Source organism: Hermetia illucens, chromosome 5 (assembly GCF_905115235.1).
Source record: "Hermetia illucens chromosome 5, iHerIll2.2.curated.20191125, whole genome shotgun sequence".
In the NCBI taxonomy this organism is placed as follows: Eukaryota; Metazoa; Arthropoda; class Insecta; order Diptera; family Stratiomyidae; genus Hermetia; species Hermetia illucens.
Genome location: NC_051853.1, coordinates 38,883,572 through 38,903,828, shown reverse-complemented (window position 1 = coordinate 38,903,828; position 20,257 = coordinate 38,883,572). Strand labels below are relative to the sequence as shown.

At 40.9% G+C, this 20,257-nt stretch overlaps 1 protein-coding gene across 1 annotated transcript; it reads right to left on the bottom strand.

The window, feature by feature from the left end:
- Nucleotides 1-9,041: 9,041 nt before the first annotated feature.
- On the bottom strand, nucleotides 9,042-16,134 carry LOC119657479 (testicular haploid expressed gene protein-like). Its single transcript, XM_038064399.1, has 5 exons — nucleotides 15,639-16,134; nucleotides 12,354-12,488; nucleotides 9,823-9,922; nucleotides 9,552-9,768; nucleotides 9,042-9,433 (listed from the first exon to the last, which is right to left on the bottom strand). The coding sequence occupies exons 1-5, from the start codon at nucleotides 15,929-15,931 to the stop codon at nucleotides 9,168-9,170; spliced, it is 1,011 nt and encodes a 336-aa protein (XP_037920327.1). The 5' UTR covers nucleotides 15,932-16,134; the 3' UTR covers nucleotides 9,042-9,167.
- Nucleotides 16,135-20,257: the final 4,123 nt, after the last annotated feature.

The window sequence follows — 20,257 nt, the reverse complement described above, 5'->3', positions numbered from 1 at the left end:
CGAAATATTGATGAGGTAGAGGGTCAGTCCAAGGATACCTTGAGGAACTCCAGCTTGGTTGTATTTCATCCTAAATTTGCACTCCAAGAGAAAAAAGGGTGTTGAAATTCAATGCAACTTTATTGGAAGCAACTTCCTTATTTTAAAAACCAGACTTTCGTCGAAAGTCGGTGTGTAATTACGCGGTACTTCTAGCGATTAAATTATTTGAAATAATTAAAACCTGCTTTTCTCCAAGACTTGTTAGCACTGGTGAGGAGAACAAGTGGTTCCCGAAATATCTGTATTTGCAAGACCAATTAATAACACTAACGAATATAAAAAGCAAGTTTTCCTTATTTCAAACTTGTCGAAAGGTTGTGCTAAGTCCAAGAAGTCCAGTGGGTTAGGGACGATCCAGTGAACTTACTCGATTGTACCATGCTTCTCTCGAAAGGCAAATTGGTACTAAGAAATAACTTCATTTGCCACTGGATATGGTTTGATTTTTGAAGTTTTCGAACACGTTTGAGAGGTGTACTAGACTTATGGACATACAGGATGCAATCTAGAACTGAGCCTTCCGTCATTCGGGAATTGTAATCTCAGAAACCTTCCAAGCCTTGGAGTAATAGGCAACACGCCAAATTACGTTCAATATCTGGATCTCCTGTTTAATTGCGATTCCCGGACGTTGTTTCAGCATATTTGCCGAAATTAGGTTATATCCTGGAGCTTTTCTTGGATCCACTTGCCATTTAATGACATCACAAAAGCTTGTTTGACACAAAGTGAGAAGCCTCCCTTTCAAAAGTCGATGGGCCACTACGCTGAAGCAACGGGATAATGCGTTACAAACAGCTATAACTTAGAACCTAATGCTTCGATCGTTTCGAAATTTGGTGAGAATATTCTTGAGATAATTAACTTAGAGAATATGCAATAACTTTTTGCCGATTTCCGTGGCTATCATAACTGCATATAACTCCTCAAAAGAAAATGTCAAAATTCATGATTACCGATAGAAAAAGGCCGTATATTATCACTTTAGACCAGAGAAAGTCAGATGAAAAGCTTTGTGTCCTGATACAAAAAGAATCGCCAGACAGAAATGCATGTAGGGTAGTGAAGTGGATGAAATAACGAAAAAGGTGTGTAACTCTATTCCATTAAAAAACCGAAATTGAAAGTGATGGAAGATTCGCAAACGCCGAAATTTCACAATTAAAAGCAAAAATCTGTCCAAACTTTGTCAAACTCTTTCCTTATAAGCCCTGGCTTACACTATCAATCCAACACTCAGCAAACATAGCAGATAAAGCATTTGACGTATTCGCATCAAATGGATTTGAATCAGAATCTGGTATCAGAATCCCGGAACTCAAACTCGGATTACATTCCCTCCCGCTGCCCCGATGATGCGTATTTCACGATTTGAATCCTTGAAATGGGGCAGAATGGAAAAAAATGAACGAACGAAAATGCATTCCTAGAGGTATGGCAGGATACCACCTCGCCAGGAACAAGTCAAGTTGGGGAAGGAGGATGATGCGTGTGCTTATTTTGTACTGCGATTCCAAGGACCAGCGAATGCGTATGGATAATGTAAAGTTAGGGCTGGAGTCCGGAGTTCTGGAGTTAGAGTTTCCATACAGTCCGATGAATTTGCGTTTCGGTTTCGCAGTTTAGCCTTTCATTTCCTTTTTAATCCTTTGTCCTCCATCGAGTTTTTTCCAAGCTACAGTTGGATTTGTTTTAATTAAAACAAGAGGGCTAGGACGGCAGCGGTTTTTGTGGCATTGCACTCCACTGAACGTTCGTACGTTGCCTTCGTTGTAGCCGATTGATGAGTGCATTTTAAATAATGCGAAACTGCAGTTTTATGCATGACATGGTCATCTATGATCTAATAGAACAGTTTCAGTATAATTTTTTTCAGTTACGTACGCATTCTGAATTGGCTAGGCACAATATTTATTGTGTAATTCGTTTACGGCTACATGCGCTCCGTATTCGTTCTTTACAAATGAGAATAATGTGCGTAATGAATGCACAGCCCAAAACCCAGGATCCGTAATGGATTTGTTTATAATAATTGCATACCTGGTCGATTCTAGTGCATTGATTGAGTTTCTACGTAGGTGGGTTTTCAAGAGCGAAAATGTACTCGAAAACTAACATTTTTTTCCTCTATTATGCGGGAATAATTAATCCGAGGATCCTTTTTAGCGTCGAGAAGGATTGTAAGCACGTGGAATGTATGTAGTGAACGCTTCAATGTTCCTAACAAAGATTTATAAGATCGATTCAATGACCCGGAAAATCATCCCCTTTCTAAGAGAAGTTAATAAAAGATAAAACAGATCAGCAAGGCAAATGCCTTCTAGGAAATGCGAAGGAAGCAGCAAATAGGAATATACAAAACAATTTTTCGAAAACATCCTTTTGAAAGAAAGTAAATAGAATTAAGGATCAAAAGTACAAATTACTAGTTTCGCTATAATTTCGATTGATTGCAATGATAGACATTACTGGAAGTATAATCAGGATAGAAGTGGAAAAAATGTGAAATACGGGAGAGAGAAAGTCAATGAAACAAGGAAGCCTTTATTATATAGAAAGATGCAGACTGAATTGAAACGCTAGAAGATGCATTTATATAGAAATGGCCGACATTACAACGGGGAACCTAAGAGTATTACCGCAATCGATCTATGTAGGTTGCCAGATGGCAAAGACTGTCATGTCCTCGATTCTATTCAAAGGTTGTGTGCAGATGTGAAGTCATCTATAGCTGAACCATTCTAGTTAATCCAATTGCTTTACGCCCGGTATTCATAATAGAACCGACGGTTATGTTCACATCAAATCCCATTCTTACTTTTAGAGCAACTTCTCTATTCTTTCTTGTCTTGACTACCAAAAAATCTAATCTCATTTCAGACTGTTGTTAGTTAACCTCACTAAAGTGATTCTTTCCAGAGGGATTTCAGGAATACAAATCTTCACCTTTAAGTTGAACACTATTCACTCTCAACACTTCAAAAAGGTTTTTTTTTTCTTCCTTTCTGTGGATATGAATCCTTTCGTTAGTTATCAGGACATATTTGATATCCCCATCTTTGTAATAAAAAACTAAGATGTCTGGAAGTTTTGGATGGTGTTAGAAATACGGGGGAAGCTGGTTACTTCTGAATCTTTCCGTAAATAACGCCTCATTATCATTTGATTGACAAACTCTGACAGATACCATGACCGTCCGGTTGTGGATAAAATCTGGCTCAATAGGTTACGGTGGACGGGTCACCTAATCCGTATGGATGAGAATGATCCCACCCGGAAAGTCTATAAGGACAATATCTATGGTAGAAAAAGAAGACGAGGCAGACCCCGCCTAAAATGGAGCGATGGCGTAGGTCAGGGCGCCAGACAGCTTTTAGGGATATCGAATTGGTGGACCTCGACGCAAAACCGGGATGTCTGGAGTTCCTTATTAAGGCAGGCCTAGACAGGATACCGGTTGTTGCGCCGTTGATGCTGATGATGATGACAGACTCTGGAAAGGAAAAATGCTGCTCTTAGATTTTCTATTCACTGTCTTTGTTTGTATTGCACGAAAGAAAGGCAAGAGGAAGTGGCGAAAGCCATACTGAAAGAAGGTGAATATTAATGACGAGATGGATGGGTGCATTTTCGTCGATTCTTAGATCAAGAGTCTACCATATCGTGGTTCTTCCTTGATAACAGTGATATTAACGATGGTAAGAAAACAAACAAAATTTTGTCAAAAATTTTGGTTTAGTTCCCTGAGTAGTGTTAATGACTCATAGAGATATGGCTCAGTTCCCTGACTGTGATTGTACTTGTGACAGCTCTAGAGGGGAACCTGCATTTATTAACCTCCGTGTCATCTTTTGAGAGCAGAGGCAGATCGGATTCTCAGTTTTCTTTTCTTTTTTACCCTGAAAGAAATATTTCATTCGCCTAAGCCTGCATGAAAATCCAGCAATTGTGAATATTACTTATAAACTTAAACAACAACAAATCATGAAACTACCACACTTTTTGCCTTTATTCCTGTGTTCCTTAATACAATAACCACTGTGACATTAGCAACCATTCTAACAGCAACACGGTTGCTTCATCGGGTGGCAGTGTTTCCTCGCCACTGAAACGCCTACGTTTTGATCCCATCTAGCGTCCCGACTAAAGTTGATTTTATTACTGCTGCCATACCTACGTTGCCCCGGTCGCCTAATCCTCCTACACCTGCCAACATTCCGAGCTCCTATTCCGTTTACTCCAACGGTCTGTTCTAAAATTCGATATGCATATGGATCGCCTCAACTTCCATATTGAGTGCAAGCCAATTTCGAAGGCCTCAATATCGCTATCGTTCCCAATCATTTTGACTCCCTTAAAATGCGACCAAACCCCCGGCACTTTTTATACCATTTTATCAAACCTGTTTCTTTTTTATGTGCCTTCCTTCTCTAGGCCCCGGCCCCTTCTGGCTCACAGCTAAAATCCATAAAAGCTCCATCTGAAATTCGCAGCCAGGAAATAATATAAATCGTCCGGAAATCAAGGTAATTTCTCTCACATTAAAGCTTCGGGAACTCCATTATAATCGCTGAGAAATATAATGGCGCTGGTTGTGGGGTTCTCACCCAGCCTTGACATTCTCAGGATACAAACTATTTCGGTCTTGCAGGTTAGAGAGGAGGAGGGGAAGAGGAAATCGTCAAATCACAGATTTAACTCCAATTCATGAAATGAATATAATTCATTACTAAGGCATTAAAATTAAATAAAAGAAAAAAAACCACAAAAATTTAAAGTTTTAAAGTTTATACTGAAAAAAATATACTAAAATCAAAAGAGAAATAAATTTAAAAAAAACATAAGAATAAACTGAAAATGTAACAAAATATAAAAATAATAAAATAAAAATAAGGGTTCCTGATACAAAAAGCTCACCAGTATACACGGCCGAAAGAATTTTCACATTTCTCGATTGCAATGATCCTTAGAAAGAAAACGGTTCACTACCCCGCAGACACAGGATCGATTACTTGCTTGCCCTGTTTTTATTCACAACGGCCACTATTAATGGAAGGATCAACGCCCACCTTGAGGCCAATAACATTCTGTCCAAGCAGCAGAAGGGCTGTCGAGTTGGAGCATACCACCTTGATGGTACGTTCATTTGAGGTTTCATCCGCCCATGATCGATTCATTGAGTCCAGCGAAGCTTTGGCTGGGTGCGGTAGAACGCGGCCCCCTAGGCATTTTGCTCGGTCTAGTAACAGCCACGATAGCATTCTCGGTTGTTATATCGCCAATGGACTGCGCAGCACATTTGTGGCTTAAACTAAGCCGCTCCTCCTCTTGCTTCCAATCACTGTTTTTTTCCTTCCGGGCCAACCGTAATGTAAAGTTTGTTACTGTTCATTAACTATTGCTCACCCTTGACTGATGTTAGTTAGTTCAGTTAACTAGGGGGAGCCGCAGCTCCGAGCACTCAGACCATTGTTAGGCCCATTGTACTATCCCCGTAAGTCCTCCTATTCAATGGTTTCCTGCCTACGGTGTTCGAAGGCAGAGAGTGTGCAGATTCTTCAGAAAACCTTGCCAAGGTGTATTCGTCTGGGATCTGAGGATGCCGGGCAGCTGCATAAAAAGTGCAGGGCCGTCTCCTCCTCCTCCTCCTCCTCAAATTGGCTGCACATAGCCGAAACCACTACCCCAATCTTTTCCATATGGTAGTTTAAGGGGCAGTGTCCCGTCCCTACTAGGGTTTTCATGTCCCACTTCCTAAGGGACAACAAAAATGCCTCTCTAGTGGCCCTAGGCTCTTTCACAAGGATTTTCGCTTGCCGGCAAGAGTCCAAATTTCTCCACTCGGTTGCGTGAATCCCTGCAATTTCACCCTTCAGACTAGATTTGACAGTAGATGGTCGGATGCCACGAGCTGGTTCTGGCCCCACCATTGTGGATCCAGACCCTCGGTGAGTGAGTCTGTCAGCCTCCTCATTACCGACGATCTTAGAGTGCCCCGGCACCCACATCAGAAATGTTTCGTTCAGTCGGCCAAGTTTCAGCAGCACCTGATAACAACTCCACACCAACTGGCTTGATATATTGTTGCCATTTAGTGCTGATAATGCCGCCCGACTGTTGAAACAGATTCGAATGGTGCGAACCTTGACTGATACTTTTGGTTTGGGTTACGCTTCCACAATTTTACACTTCCCTTGAGCACTGATTGATTAGCCGCATTTCCGCGCTTTATCTCTGGGACTTCTTAAATTGACTAACTTTGGGGCAAATGGTTGAACGATCTAACTTTCTTTGAAATAATTAGACTGTTTTTACTTTTTCGCTAGTATTTGAATTTCAGTTCGTAGAATATATGACAAAGAGTCGAACAAAATCATCGCAGATAATATCCTATTTCCCCCATACACGTCCCATTCGAAATCTTCACCGGATTAGTCAACCCAATCCACTATTACGCGCTCGACCTAACCACTCAATTCAATCGCGTAAGCGCCACAAGAACATCTTGATTCATTTTCAATTCACCAGCAGAAGTAACAAGTCGGGAAACCGAAAGCTAGACGCTTCAGGTATGAAAGGTTTTGTGTATTTCTTTTATAAAGAAATTTGGGTGTGCATTTGTCCCATTAGCATGTAGCACGTAAAATATGCATATATTATGTGAAAATAGCCACTCTCAAGTGATATTGACATTCATAGTCTTGAATTTGCAGAGGAGCGACAGATTTAACCTAGTATAACTTTGTTAGTAATAGTGCGATTTTCACCAAATTTAGGAAAAGGATTATGATCTATACTGTAGTCTACATTGTTGCAAAATTTTGTGATTCTAGGGTGAATTTAAGGGGGGTTTTCCTGCCAATTACTAAAAATTATAGTAATGTACTATTATTAACTTTATTTGAACAGGTATCGGTATGCAGGATATTTCGGAGCCTAGGCACCATATAGTGGCAGCTCCTTCATTTTTTTCTAGATTTTTCGGTTGGGTAGTTTGTGAGAATGGGTTCGTTAAAAAAATGGTAACTTTCAGCCCCCCGCACTCCCCACCTTTTCAACAAATTCCAAAACCAAGAACGGCTTCGAAAAGTACTAACCGAGACCTTTAATTTGATACCCCACATGACTATATTTGATGAAAAAAAATTTACACCCCCCTTTTGCATGTATGGGGGACCCCCCCTTAAATTCGACGTAAAAGGATGTAACTCACTATATGCGTGAGCGTTTACAGTTCCCACCTTTCTACCAAATTTGGTGCCAATCGCTACAACCGTTTCCGAGAAAAATGCGTGTGACGGACAGACAGACAGACAGACAGACAGACAGTAAACCGATTTTAATAAGGTTTTGTGTTTACACAAAACCTTAAAAATGCTTCTTGGGGCAAATTAGGCAACCCCAAATTTAAAAGTCAATACTTAATCCTAAGACGTCTATTTTCCTCAACTACCCAGTGTCCCGCTAATTTTGCTTCTCACCTAGACCTTCAGCTCATAATTCATCGTCGATTGGAACAATTACAAAGTAAATCTTCCTCTCTCATCCTCCTCTTTTTGGATGCCTCGAACCGAACTCACTACAAAAGCAAAATCTCAGCAGCGTTGAAGCCACTGGAAATGTCTAGCGTCAAGTCTGTAATACCCACCCAGGCCTCTCCCGTTTTCATCGTTATCGTAGGCTGCTCTGTTAACTCGCCTCCTTTCCTTATATTTTTTCTCTGTCCCGACTGGTTAGAGCTTGCCCCACCTTTTGCTCTGCCACTCCTTACCACATTCTTGTATGTGATATTTTAGCCTCCCTCTTTGTAAGTTTTGCCTTTAAAAAAAGCCTCGAAAAATGTAATTTTTCACAAAAGTAGTGCTCATGATCTCCTCAATAATTACCGACCTATTTCGCAAAACTCTGTTCCAAAACTTTTGAAAGGCATGTCAACGACTTAGGAGGGAAAACTGCCTAGACAAACCTTGAATTTTTACAGGACAAAAAAGATGGCGTTCGGTCGACGGCACTTTTCAGTTCAGTTCAGTCTGGTACCAAAATCAATTGAGCGATCCTGACTCGACCTCAAACCAGATGATTCATTTTTTATCCTGCTTTTTCGTCCGAGTATCTCCTCCTGTATACAATATTCTTGCCTCTGACTTTAGCTACCGTATGGCTAAGGAGCAACATGACTTTATGAAACGTCAGTCCACTGCTGCTAACCTACCAGACTTCACTAACTTCGTGGTCAAATGTCTAAATCGCATAAAGTGCACGTTGTCTATAGGATCATCGTCCAAACTCACTTTACTTAATATTCGTGACCCATTAAATGTATGGCCTTCTATCTCTGTAACCGTTCTTATAGCTTTTTTTTGACAACCGCATATACCATTCCTTTTCTCATTATTCTGGTGTACTATGATATATGAACGACCTTTCTCCTTTGCTTACGGCTTCTTACTTGCTTTACACACATGACCTTTAGCTCTTTTCCTCTGTAGATTCCCCAACAGACTGTTTGTGGCTGCACTCGAACTTAGGCACTCTGGTTCACTGATGCTCTATTATCGAGTTAACACTAAAAATCAGTAATTGACACAATTGCGATTGATGATAGCGTTTCGAAGTGGTCAGGTAAGCTGAGAAACCTGAAATCTGATCATTTCGAAAGAGTAATGAACTAGTCACTTGTGAAGGGAACGCTGACATTCTCAGTGGATTGCAGCAATTCTGGAAAAACAAATCGAAGGGTGCAAAGATTACGTAACCTATCAGAGGCGAGTATTTATTGCATGAAGATCGCTGATTACTTTTTCCATGCCTTCTTTTCCTTCAGAGGGTGGGACCCACAAAGAGAACAAAAGTAACTCCCCCAAATGAGGATATACGGACCTGCGTTCCATGCTGCACTCAAGGTATTCTTATAACAGAAAAGATGAATATGAACAGTAGCAAGGTAGCTGAGGCCTCTTGAAAAACAACCATTCTCGGGAAAAATTATGAAAACACAGTTTTATTTTTTGGAAAATATCTATTTTTAAACACTTGTCAATTCGTAACAACAAGCACCATTTAATAAACATGGCTCTAACTCCTTCCATTTCTAAATTCTTTATTTAACGACGACTGGCACAAATTCACCCTACCGCGCCTACTACCTGTTTCGGCTGTGCTAACTCAATGACTCGTTTCGATATTTTTGCCTTCAATGCATTTGGTGACACTTTGCCAGGATCCCTGAATTCAAGTTTGGCATATTCTTTAGGCGTTGCTAATGTTTTCACACGTTCCGTTGTTCTAGCCTTCAGGGCGTTCGGGGAAACTTGGAAGGGATTCTCTCTAGTGTCACTCACCGCAGTCTTCTTTTCGCGGTGTTTAGCGAGTTCTTTGGTACGCTCAGATGCTAAAAATTAAGACAAAGAAAGATACTATCTACTCAATAGAATGCCAGGACAGCAACTTTTACATGTAGGTATAAACTTTCCCTTGCGCTTAATTACTTGTCAAAATTGAAAACTTACCCTCATATTTCTTCCCCCTGAATGTCCTTGGCCTTTTAGGAGGTATTTCCCTGGAAGGCTTAGGCTTACTCAATTCCATAATTCTCTCCGTAGCTTCATACTTCAAGGCTGCAGGATTAACATCTGGTTTTGGTTTATATTTATCTAATTTTCGCTTTGGTGTTGCTAGAGCATCAAGCCGTCCCTCAAGCTGAGACATAGGTTTCGACTTACGCTCCTAAATAAAGCATTGTCAAACCTCAAAAAATTGGTTTTTAAATATTTTACATACAACTGGCGGTGGCTCGAAAGCTTTTTTCGGTGTAGCCAATTTTTGTAGGCTCGCACTATGCTTCTCCCAGTCCTCTTTTGTCCATGGCTTAATTGGGTTACTAACGCAATCATGGAAATGAGAATTGAATTAATTATTATGACAGGAAATAAATAGAAATTCACTAAAGACTGGATAAGTGTCTGAAGCTGAAAATAAAAACCAAAAGAGAGGGAGTAAGTTGCTCCCCATTTAGTCCGGTCCGGCATCAAGTTGATGCGGACTTAGGACCCCACAATTCACAAAAAAAAATATTTTCAGCTCTGGCCAAGTTCTGGTCAATAGGGCGGATTTACACTCAATATGATTCGTAGTCATGTTGTGTTCTGTGAATTATACAAAGGAGCATTTACCATCTGCGAGCGGATTCGATCACGCTGCTCCCAGGGCAGAGGTGAGGCAGCGTCCGACGATTTGCCTCTGCCCTGGGAAAGCCCCGTAAAGCCGTCATCGCCTAATAAGCTGGTCTTACGCTCTCAGAGCATAATATTGAAGCGGTTCTAATCATGAAACGAAAAAAGGAAACTTCGATAAAACAGGATTGGTGACCATACTAACAACCAGCGCCTAGGAGTTATGATTAACCAGACGCTAAACGTCAAACCACATTTTGAGATATCAATAATAAAAGCACCTGGAATCGTCCGTTGCTGACGATAATGTTTCTAAATACAGGTTGCCTGAGGCAAAGCCGTTAGCTTGTTATCTCGAAAGTTGTCAACTCGATTTTGCTATATGCAGCTCCGATATGGGCCTTAGCATGAGAGAAAAACTCTTATACGTAAAAGAAAAAACGTGGTGAAAAACAAGAAGCTTCGAAGCAAGCCATGAATAACAACCCTGCCTTGCGTCTCACATAACTGTATTGCAGGAGCCACCTTTCGGTTTTAAACATCCTTACCATCCAGCAGAGAGGCAAACACGAACTACGCATCAATTTTAATAAAGATTTTATTCCCCAAAAACCCCAAAAGTGTGTGGACCAAAGAACGTTGTGAGGTAGGAGAAATTCACACTCAAAAGTGAACAAATGTTTTCCGGTAGATGCGATCTGCAAGGTTTACCATCTAAGGGAAACTTGTAAGAAGGAAACTTTTTAAGATGACATGAACTGAACGGAAGTACTTTACTGTTTAGTATATCCTAGAAGAATACATATATCAACGAACCGATGGGATGATTGTCAAGACTCCAAAAAGGGGGACCCGTTTTTAGTTTGACAATTGGATGGATATCTGCGTGCTCCCGGCCGTCGCAAAGATAGTAGCTGAAATAATCTTGGAACGTGTCAAAGAACATCTCGAAAGCTTGATTGCTCCAAATCCTACTGCATAGGACAACATTGCACGGATCATTTTGGAACAGTGCGTGGAATTTAGATCTTCGCTGCATCTGCTCTCCATCGATTTCTTCAAGCACGTCGACTACTATGATGACATTTGTACATGGTCATGGACCTTGGCCCAATGACTTTGGATTTAGAAAGACAGGCAAGTAGATTTGGACTGAAACAAAAAACCAAGGTTCTTTGACGGGTCATCGCACTCTCCCTATTTGTATTAATGGCCAGAAGGCATCGATCAATTTGCTTTTCTAGGAAGTGTAGTTTCTGCCGACGTTGGCAGCGAACTGGATGTTGCCCAACGCATTAACAGTGCAACATCCGCTTTCGCTGCCCTGTCTAAATTCTGGAAATGCAGTTATCCCAACACCAAAAGCAAGTTGAGACTGTTCTGCGCTAGTGTGAAACACACTGTTACTCAAAAACTTCAAGCTTTCGCCAATACCTGTCTTCGTTCTATCATCGGAGCACCCTGGCCTGACACTATCTTAAATGAAGAACTCGGTCGGCGGACAGACCTGGCATTGTGATCGGAAGGCTGAAGTGGCAGTGGATTGGTTACACATTAAGGAGGGGTGACAATTGCATTGCTACACCATGCAGTGCAATCAACTCTCTCATGATGACCAAAGAGTGGGTCGGCCAAGGCCATTTGGCGCAGAACAGTAGAGGAAGAGTGCAAGCGTCTCTGGAAGTCGTGGGAGAGCTGAACAGCATTTCATGTAATAGCAAACAATGACGCATAGATGTGGTTTATGCGCTATACCCCACTGATGATAACCATGTATAAACAGTAGATGTAAATCACACATGCCGGACTTTGGAAATAAAAGATATTTTTTGGTTTAAATTAAAAGGCAACATAGGATTAGAAATAAGATAATTATTCTGCATATGGTATATCCATATTTTGAGGGCTAGATGCTCTCTTCCTCAGTTTTCAAAATCTTTAATTTAATTCAAAAAAGAAACATTCGGTTCCTGCAATAAAAGGTAAGCGGAAATGAAGTAAATCCTCTTTTCTTTAATTTGCACTAAAACTGAAAATTGGTTCAGAAGTTTCCCATAGTTTTACATAACAAAAGAAATCCTCTTATTTTTGTACTACTTTACATAAGGAAAAGGATATTATTGAACTGGATATACTTACATTATAACAGGCGGCATAACATTTCCTAGCCGAGCGTACATTGAATACATTCCCCGATGTATATATTTATTAAAGCGTTCATAAATTACAGGCGATATTCGATGCTTTAGGCCATCTCGAGTTGCAATTAGTCTCCTGAAAAAAATTAAAGGGGATGAAATATGCGACCACGTTTATCTTTAATCTAGGATAAATTAAACATTAAATCGTAATCACCAAGTTTATACCGGAATGTTTATTTTATTATCTTTGATGTGATTTTTTGAAAAGCAAGACTGTTGGTGATGTAGTATGCAACGTAAGCAGCTTCATTGGCTATCCCATAGCTTATATTTTTCACCTCATTACACCTCGATGCTATATGCTCTAAAAGCCAGACCAGGAATCACGCATATATCGTTAAACCAAGCCAACGCCATGTGGACTTCTTTGACTTATGGATTTCCTACCCACGCCCACGCCGATTCGTAATTACACAATCCCTGTGTGGGTTACAACGCGTTAACCACACCCACGTGCCATTGCTGTATGTTTCTGGCAATACGTTCCAGCTACCTTCACGATTTCCAGAGAAACTTGCACTCCTCCTCCACACTTCTCTGCAACGTAGTTCTAGGACCGCACACTCGTCGGTCATTCTTGGATAGTGGGATCAATTACATAGCATAATTTGTAGAGAGAAAATTCGGACCCAGGATAAAAATTATGCGAAAGAACGAGGATGAAAATAATGTAGGCCCACCTATTATCCTTTTGTTCATTGAAATTTCTATTCTGGACCCCGAGAGAACTCCGAGGCCGCCGGGAATCCCCTCTTTTCCATCCCCTCTCTCTCTTATCAGCACTAGTTTTTGTGGTAGGCCAAAATACTGCAATGAGACAATGCAGTCATTAACTGGTGGAATCTTAGTGCTTTTGAGTAACAGTGACCCTATTTGTGAACTCTTCTCTGCGAAGTATCTCGGAGTACGTTGGTCTGGCACTATTTCGAGCGAAAAACTTCGTCGGCACACAAGCCATTTACCCGTGAGCGATATAATAAGATAGCGGAAGTGGCAATGGATAGGTTACATAAATTCTACTCGTCCAAGATGACCGAGGTATGGCCGGCCTCAAGAGCACTTGGCGTAGAGCAGCGGAGTGGGAGTGCAGGCATCTCGGAAAGTCTTGAAATGAGTTGAAGTGTGTTTTAGGGTCGTTGTCGCACCTCATCAAGGGGTGAACCGCATACACTCTCATGTTCCGCCCATTAATGCAAATAGGAAGAGTGGGGCGACCAAGTGAATGTCGTCAGCGTATTTGATTCTGATGGTTGAGCGAGACCATAGGAGTGGCCGCAAAATCAAATGAAGCTTCCAAAGTGGGTAATCTTTAGAAGGCCGAATCCAACAAGAGAGTAAAAATGGGAATGATTCGCTGGAACTACTACACCAAAGCAAAATTCATGAAGTTTAGTATGCGCGCCAATTATAAATGTGTTGGTACCATATACGACGTCCCAAAAGAAGTTGCATTTTGAAGGCCCGTTTGAGATTGTTAACACTAAAGTTTCCATCCGGGGGCATTCCGCTGAGACTTTTATTACATGTAGCAAATTTCAACCTCCAAGATGATATGAGCGTGAAACATCGCCTTATTAGGTAATATCCTATTACTTTCTGAAAAAAGTTTTATAACAAAGTAATATTACTTATTGTAAAATAATACCGCAAACATCACCTTTAATTACCCTGACCTTACATATGTCATCAGCATCATCGGGAGCCGATATCACCAAATATTACTTACAAATAGGTATCAATGAAGAATCAATAAAGCAAGAAAAAACAACAAAAGTTCTCATATCCCATACTACAAAGATCATGATTTCTGTGAACAAGCATTATTTCGCTTACTTGGCATAATTAAAAGTTTGCCAATCATGCACATTATCGAAATTATGTTCCCACAAAAAAAGCCAGCTGAGAGGACAAATTCGGTTGCGAATCTATTATGTACTCCAACATCAGCAGTCGACATTCATTACCAAGCGTAATGTTATCAGTTAATTAAAGTCAAAAAATCTGCTTCCTCCAAAGCTAATCAGTCCGAAGCTAGCCGAATGCCAAACCGAGGCCAAAAGGACAATCAATTATAACTACAATAGATTCACGTGCGATACTCACCGTCGCCATCGCCCCCACTAGTACTATGAAGAGCGGTGTTGTTTGGTGATGCTTTGTAATGTGATATCCCATTACAAAGCATTACCTATCCCAGTTGTAATAACACCATCACCGGTGATGTTAGGTAATAAGGTGGTGTCAGATAATGCGGTGGAGTTAGGTAATACGGCGATATTGTAATGGTTGTATCGCGCTCGGTGATGGTAATGCAATATTACACTTTAAGGTATATCACTTTTGTGATATTACATACATCACGCACCAGTCTCTAATGGAGACACTAAGTATTAACAGCGCATTACTTACTGAGGCGTATATCAATTTCCAACGTCTTCCAACCCTACGCCTACTGTGGATAATAAATATTGCCATTTAGGATATTTAAGTAAGGCGCCCTGGAAAAAACAATCCATTCCCATATTTAAGCCATAAAAGACCATAAATGCCACTCAAGGTAATGGAGGAGTAATGAAGGAGGTTGCGCTGCGTCAGTAGCATAACACTTTATAGGCACATTCAAAATGCGGACGTTTTGCGATTGATATGGGTTTCTTTCATTGTATAAAATAGTCATGTTCATTGGTAGGAGCATTCAAATCGACAGGAAACTACTCTAAGTCCATCGAAACCACAATGACTTGTGTTCCTGGACCCGGAACCTTTTGTTTCCACTTCGACTAAACTCATCATCTAGAGAGAATTGACAAACCTCATCCAGCCAAGTCGTCCGCGCTGACAAGCTATTCGGTATCAACGGGAAGCCTAAGAAAAAGAAGGATAATGCAGGCTAAATAAGAGAGAGACATTTTTTTCCCAAAATTGAGTTTAAACCCAGTCTTGAATAATTTCGTTTCAAAATGTCGAGTATTTATAGAATTATTTTAGTATATCAGTACGGCAATATCCAACCTCAACGGAAAACGTTTTTAAAACAGTATTCCTACAAAAGTTGAAGACTAATTCACAATTAAACGTTATAACGATTAATTCTGCTATCCGCGACCGCTTGTGAACGGGACAAAGGCTAAATAAAAAGCATATATTCACATTTTCCTTAAAAATACCATAAGGCAATTACTGGCATTAAACTAAAAATCAGTATAAACCAAAAAGGAAGTACCTCACTGGGCTAAATGCCAGTTGTTCAGCACGTGTTGACAATTTTTGATCATCTCTAATTATTTCAACCTTATCTCGCCAATCTGGTTGAGTAGCGTAAACATAAGGCCGGTATTTCATCCGACGATATTTTGGTACGGCTAATTCATGAATTCGCACACGTTTTGGTTGGAAACCTTTCCATTTTGAATATAAATTTTGAAATTTCCCACAAAGGTCCCCATAAAGAGTCCTAGAGGGCTGGTTGCATTTATGTTGGGGTTCTTCCTCTTTACACTCTTTTTTCTGTGTCATTCTCTACATGTGATTTCACTCCTTTTTTCAATTACAAAAATTACATTCGATTTAACTACAACACGAAAATTTTGATTTACTCTTTTAAAAGGATTATTCTGGAAATATTTAAAATTTTTATTCGAATATTCAGCTTAGAATTTCTCAGACACGTCAATTTAGATAAAGCTTTCAATTTTTATAATACTATTTTTGAATTTTTGACATATTTTAATAAATTCCCTGTAAACCCTTTGATGTATCCCCATGCCCAAGTATCCATTATTTCTTCAATAATGTAAAAATTAATTACTGGGATTAGTTGACGCACTGATTTTTTGTTCCTACACGGAGATTTAAAAATTTTAGAAGAGCATTTCCACTCCGCGTGTGGAATTCGCACCTACTACAAGCTACCCCGGTCTCTTCCGCTACAACTCCGCGGGGCCACCATTTAGATGCTAATTAGGGGCAGGGTTCGCCTTTAGATACTCCGGCTTCTTTTGCTCTTTTTCGCTTTCAAGCAACCGTATTCCTTGAGAGAAACTATATAAGGCTCGAGTAAATCTCCCAGCGTTTGAGCATAGTGTTAGAAACAAACCTATGCGTACACCGAATCGTCCCATCTGCTTTGCCAGAGGTCATACGACTCTGATCTTCTTGTACTCCCGTGACCTGTACACCCCTCCATACGCCTTGCATAATACAGCGCACTCATTTCTTCACTAGGATCATGTCCTCCACTACTAGTACTGACTCATTTTATGCAGTTCTAAAAGTGCTGTAAACCCACAGAGCATCACCTGGTAAACTGAATTCACCTGCTTCCTTGTCAAGCAGAAGGGATCGCATACGGAAGGATACTAATCTTCCAAGCCTAATGAGCCACTTTGGTAGTTTTAAGTCTAACTTCCAAGAGCATGCTATTCAAGGTTCATTCAATTCTTTTGGAGCAGACGCGTGTCTACTTTAATTTACGAAAAAAAAATGCTTTAAAAAATTTTTTGTATTTATTGGACGAGTTGCACGAGGGTATATATAGGTATAAAGGATCAAAAAAGTTTCTTTTAGAACGTTGCCTTAGAAACTGAGGTTTCTTTAATGTAGGTCCAGTGTCCATCTATTTTCTATGCCAATTACCGACTAAGGCAAAACGCTAATGAAGCAGGTATTCGAACTATATACTTTAATTCTTCTATAGTTATGTAGTCCTAAAGTCCTCCCAACAGCCTTTCTATGAAAGTGATCTGCCACAGCCAGTATATGAATAGCCTCTTTTCCTCCAACTTTTTACCTATTCACTGCTATTTTCGTATCGTGGAGAAAATGTGTGCGTATGACGCTACAATATTGGGTAGACACAAACCGGTAACGAAAGTTGGAAGTTTAAAGTGACTATAACGCTCCCTACACTGCTCCAGAGAAAGCAACAAAATAGACATCATCTGTAATCACCTTGGTCGACCATACTTCATTCTTACTGAGAATGAAGCGGCCATTAAAGTTTTGCACATATTAACGATATCCTCTAGGCTGGTGGTGCAGTGCAAAGCCAGGTTGATTGCTCAAAGTCACCCTACTTTGAGTTGCCGGTTATAAGGGAATAAGAGCCAGCGGACTGATCAGGCAGACCTCTGCTCGTAACAGTGCCTCGGTGGTTGTAGTTAATGTCCCGCTGAAGGCTGGCCAGGGCGGAATCTACTCGCACTACTTAACATTCGGGACATTGGCTTATAGGGGTTCGTGATGCGAAACTCCGCATGCCCTACAATCGGCATTACCGTAATTGCATGCAGAAAACACAGCCCCTCAGGCACTTCCCTTGCGATTTCTCAGCTCTAGTTAGAGCCAAGCTGCGGACACTAGGTAAACAATTCATTGGAGACCTCAAAGAGATCTCTGATTACAAAGTGAGGGAACCGCTATCCTTCGCAAACGCGACGGGCTGGCTCTGTAGGTTTTAGCCGGATGGATTTTGCTCCCTTCCCTCCACAGCAGTCATGGTCTTGGGAATTTGTGGCATTAAAACGGCGAACCACAACACTAATTAGGCTCTTTGGGAAGATCATTGATATCTACCTACCTATCTAGTTCAAATAATTGACCACTATTGAATCCCAGTGAAAATTCGCGGCGGCCACACCATTAAAAAGTTATGGTGCCTCAAAATGGTCTTTTACTTTGATGTCATCATGGTAAAGTTTCAATTTTAATCCTACCCGCGAGGGGAGGGGGGTTATAATAAAGTGGGATGTAGAAAGTACCCCACTAAAGAATTTCACCCGCCTCCCACCTTAAAAAGGTTAGCACTATTTTGATGGCATAACGTTAGAATTTAATTTTGAACCCCGCACTCGGAGGTGATAAGGAAGATGTGGAGAGAAAAAGCAGGATATCATTTCTTCTTGCTCCCTTTAAAAAAAGCGTGACGATCACCTCCTTACCCCTACTTAAAAATCGCGATATCATCATGATAAAGTTTTATTTAGCAATTCCAATACCGTAGGGCGATAGAGTAAAGAGAGTATGTACGTCGAAAAATGAGGTATTCCCTTGTTAACCATTACTATCAATGGCGCAACAACCGGTATCAGGTCTAGGCCTGCCTTAGTAAGGAATTCCTGGTATTCCGGTTTTGCGTCAAGGTCTATCAATTCCATACACCTAGAAGCTGTTTGGCATCCTGGTCTACATCAAATCTCTATTTGAGGGAAGGTCTAACACGTCTTCTTTTGTATGCTTAGGGTTTGGGACAGCGAATTAATGCCTGACAGCTGGCAACGAGGGATTACCTACCCTATGCATAAAAAGAACGAATGAGGGGGAGCAATTATAGAGGTATTACGTTATGGAATTCCATCCATGAGATATCCTCCGCTATCTCGCTTGGCCGGAGGCCCGGTAGGTTTGAACGGCCATACCAAAGATCTTTCACTCCAGGCAAATCAGCAATAGTTATGTTGGCAATTTGTTCCTGAATGCTGGTCTCCAAATCTTGTAGGATGAACGGTTCACATAAACAGGGCATTTTAAAAAGGCTCTGCAGGCTACCAATAACCGCAGATTTCATCGTCATAGCTGTTATCCGTTGTGATTTTCGATCCTAGATAGGAGAAATTATCAACTGTCTCAAAGTTGTAGTCTCCTATCTTTATTCTTCTCGTTTGAGCAGTGCGATTTAATGTTGCTGGTTGGTTGGTTTTTGGTGCTGACGTTGCCACCATATGTTTTGACTTGCTTTGATTGGTGTGCAGCCCAGGATTTTGCGCCGCCTGCTCGATCTGGATGAAGGCAGTTTATACGTTTCGGGTCGTTCTTCCCGTGATGTTGATATCGTCATCGTTGGGTGGAATTAAATAGTATCGTGCCCAGGGCCAGGTTAAAGAAGTCTCGAGAGTGATTCTGCTGCTTTTATGTGGTCAGGGTAAGTCTTATAAATTTCGTCGCGATACCGAATTCTCTCATGGCCGTGTACAATTTTACCTTGGCTACGCTATCATATGCGGCCTTAAAGTCGATGAAAAGATAGTGTAACTGATGACCATATTTCAGCAGTTTTTCCAATACTTGCTGCAGAGAGAAAATCTGATCTGTTACTGATTTGCATGGTTGACTGGAGTGAAACCTCTTTGGTACGAGATAGTTGAGAAAGTATTACAGATAGTACTCAGCAACATGACATCTCTATAATTGCTGCACTGCGTGATTTTTATGTATATATGGGACATATAATGCCTCGTTGCCAGGGGCCACGCATTGTTTCGTTGTCCCATACCGTGAGCATAAGATGATGAAGCTCTTGGCGTAATTGGTCGCCTCCATATTTAACCAATTCGGCTGCAATTCCGTTGGCTCCTGGCGACTGATGATTTTCAATCCGATGGATTGCACGGACTGTTTCCTCTATGCTTGGTGGTGGCAGTATTTGTCCATCGTCTTCAGTTGGCTGGACCTTCAACTTGCCGTTGTTCTGGTTGCTGAGCAATTCATTAAAATACTCACCCCATCGCTCCAATATGCCCATTCTGTCGGAAATCAGATTACCTTCTTTGTCTCGGCAGATTGAGCATCGAGGTATATAAAACTTCATTCTGATGACTTGTTGGCAAAACTTCCGCGCCTGGTGCGGTTGCTCCCTGTACTTTTTTAGCTCACAGATCTGTTGGTTCTCCCAGACTTTTGCCACCTGTAAAGTCGCTTTTCCGCTAGAAGGAGCTCGTGATAAGCCTCCGCACGTACCCACATCCTTTGAGAATGTAGCATTGTCGGTATGCGGCATTCTTTCGTTCCTTTGCTAACTTACACTCACCGCCAAATCAGCCATTCCGATTTTTTTGCCACCAGGGG

Bases quoted from the DNA above. Each gene is read 5' to 3' on its own strand.
- LOC119657479 (XM_038064399.1), bottom strand. From the start codon at position 15,931: ATGACACAGAAAAAAGAGTGTAAAGAGGAAGAACCCCAACATAAATGC. The intron at 12,489-15,638 runs GTACTTCCTTTT...AATTTTTTTCAG, and splicing joins CTGGCATTTAGCCCAGTGAG to GAGACTAATTGCAACTCGAG. The intron at 9,923-12,353 runs GTAAGTATATCC...TGATTGCGTTAG, and splicing joins GTTATGCCGCCTGTTATAAT to TAACCCAATTAAGCCATGGA.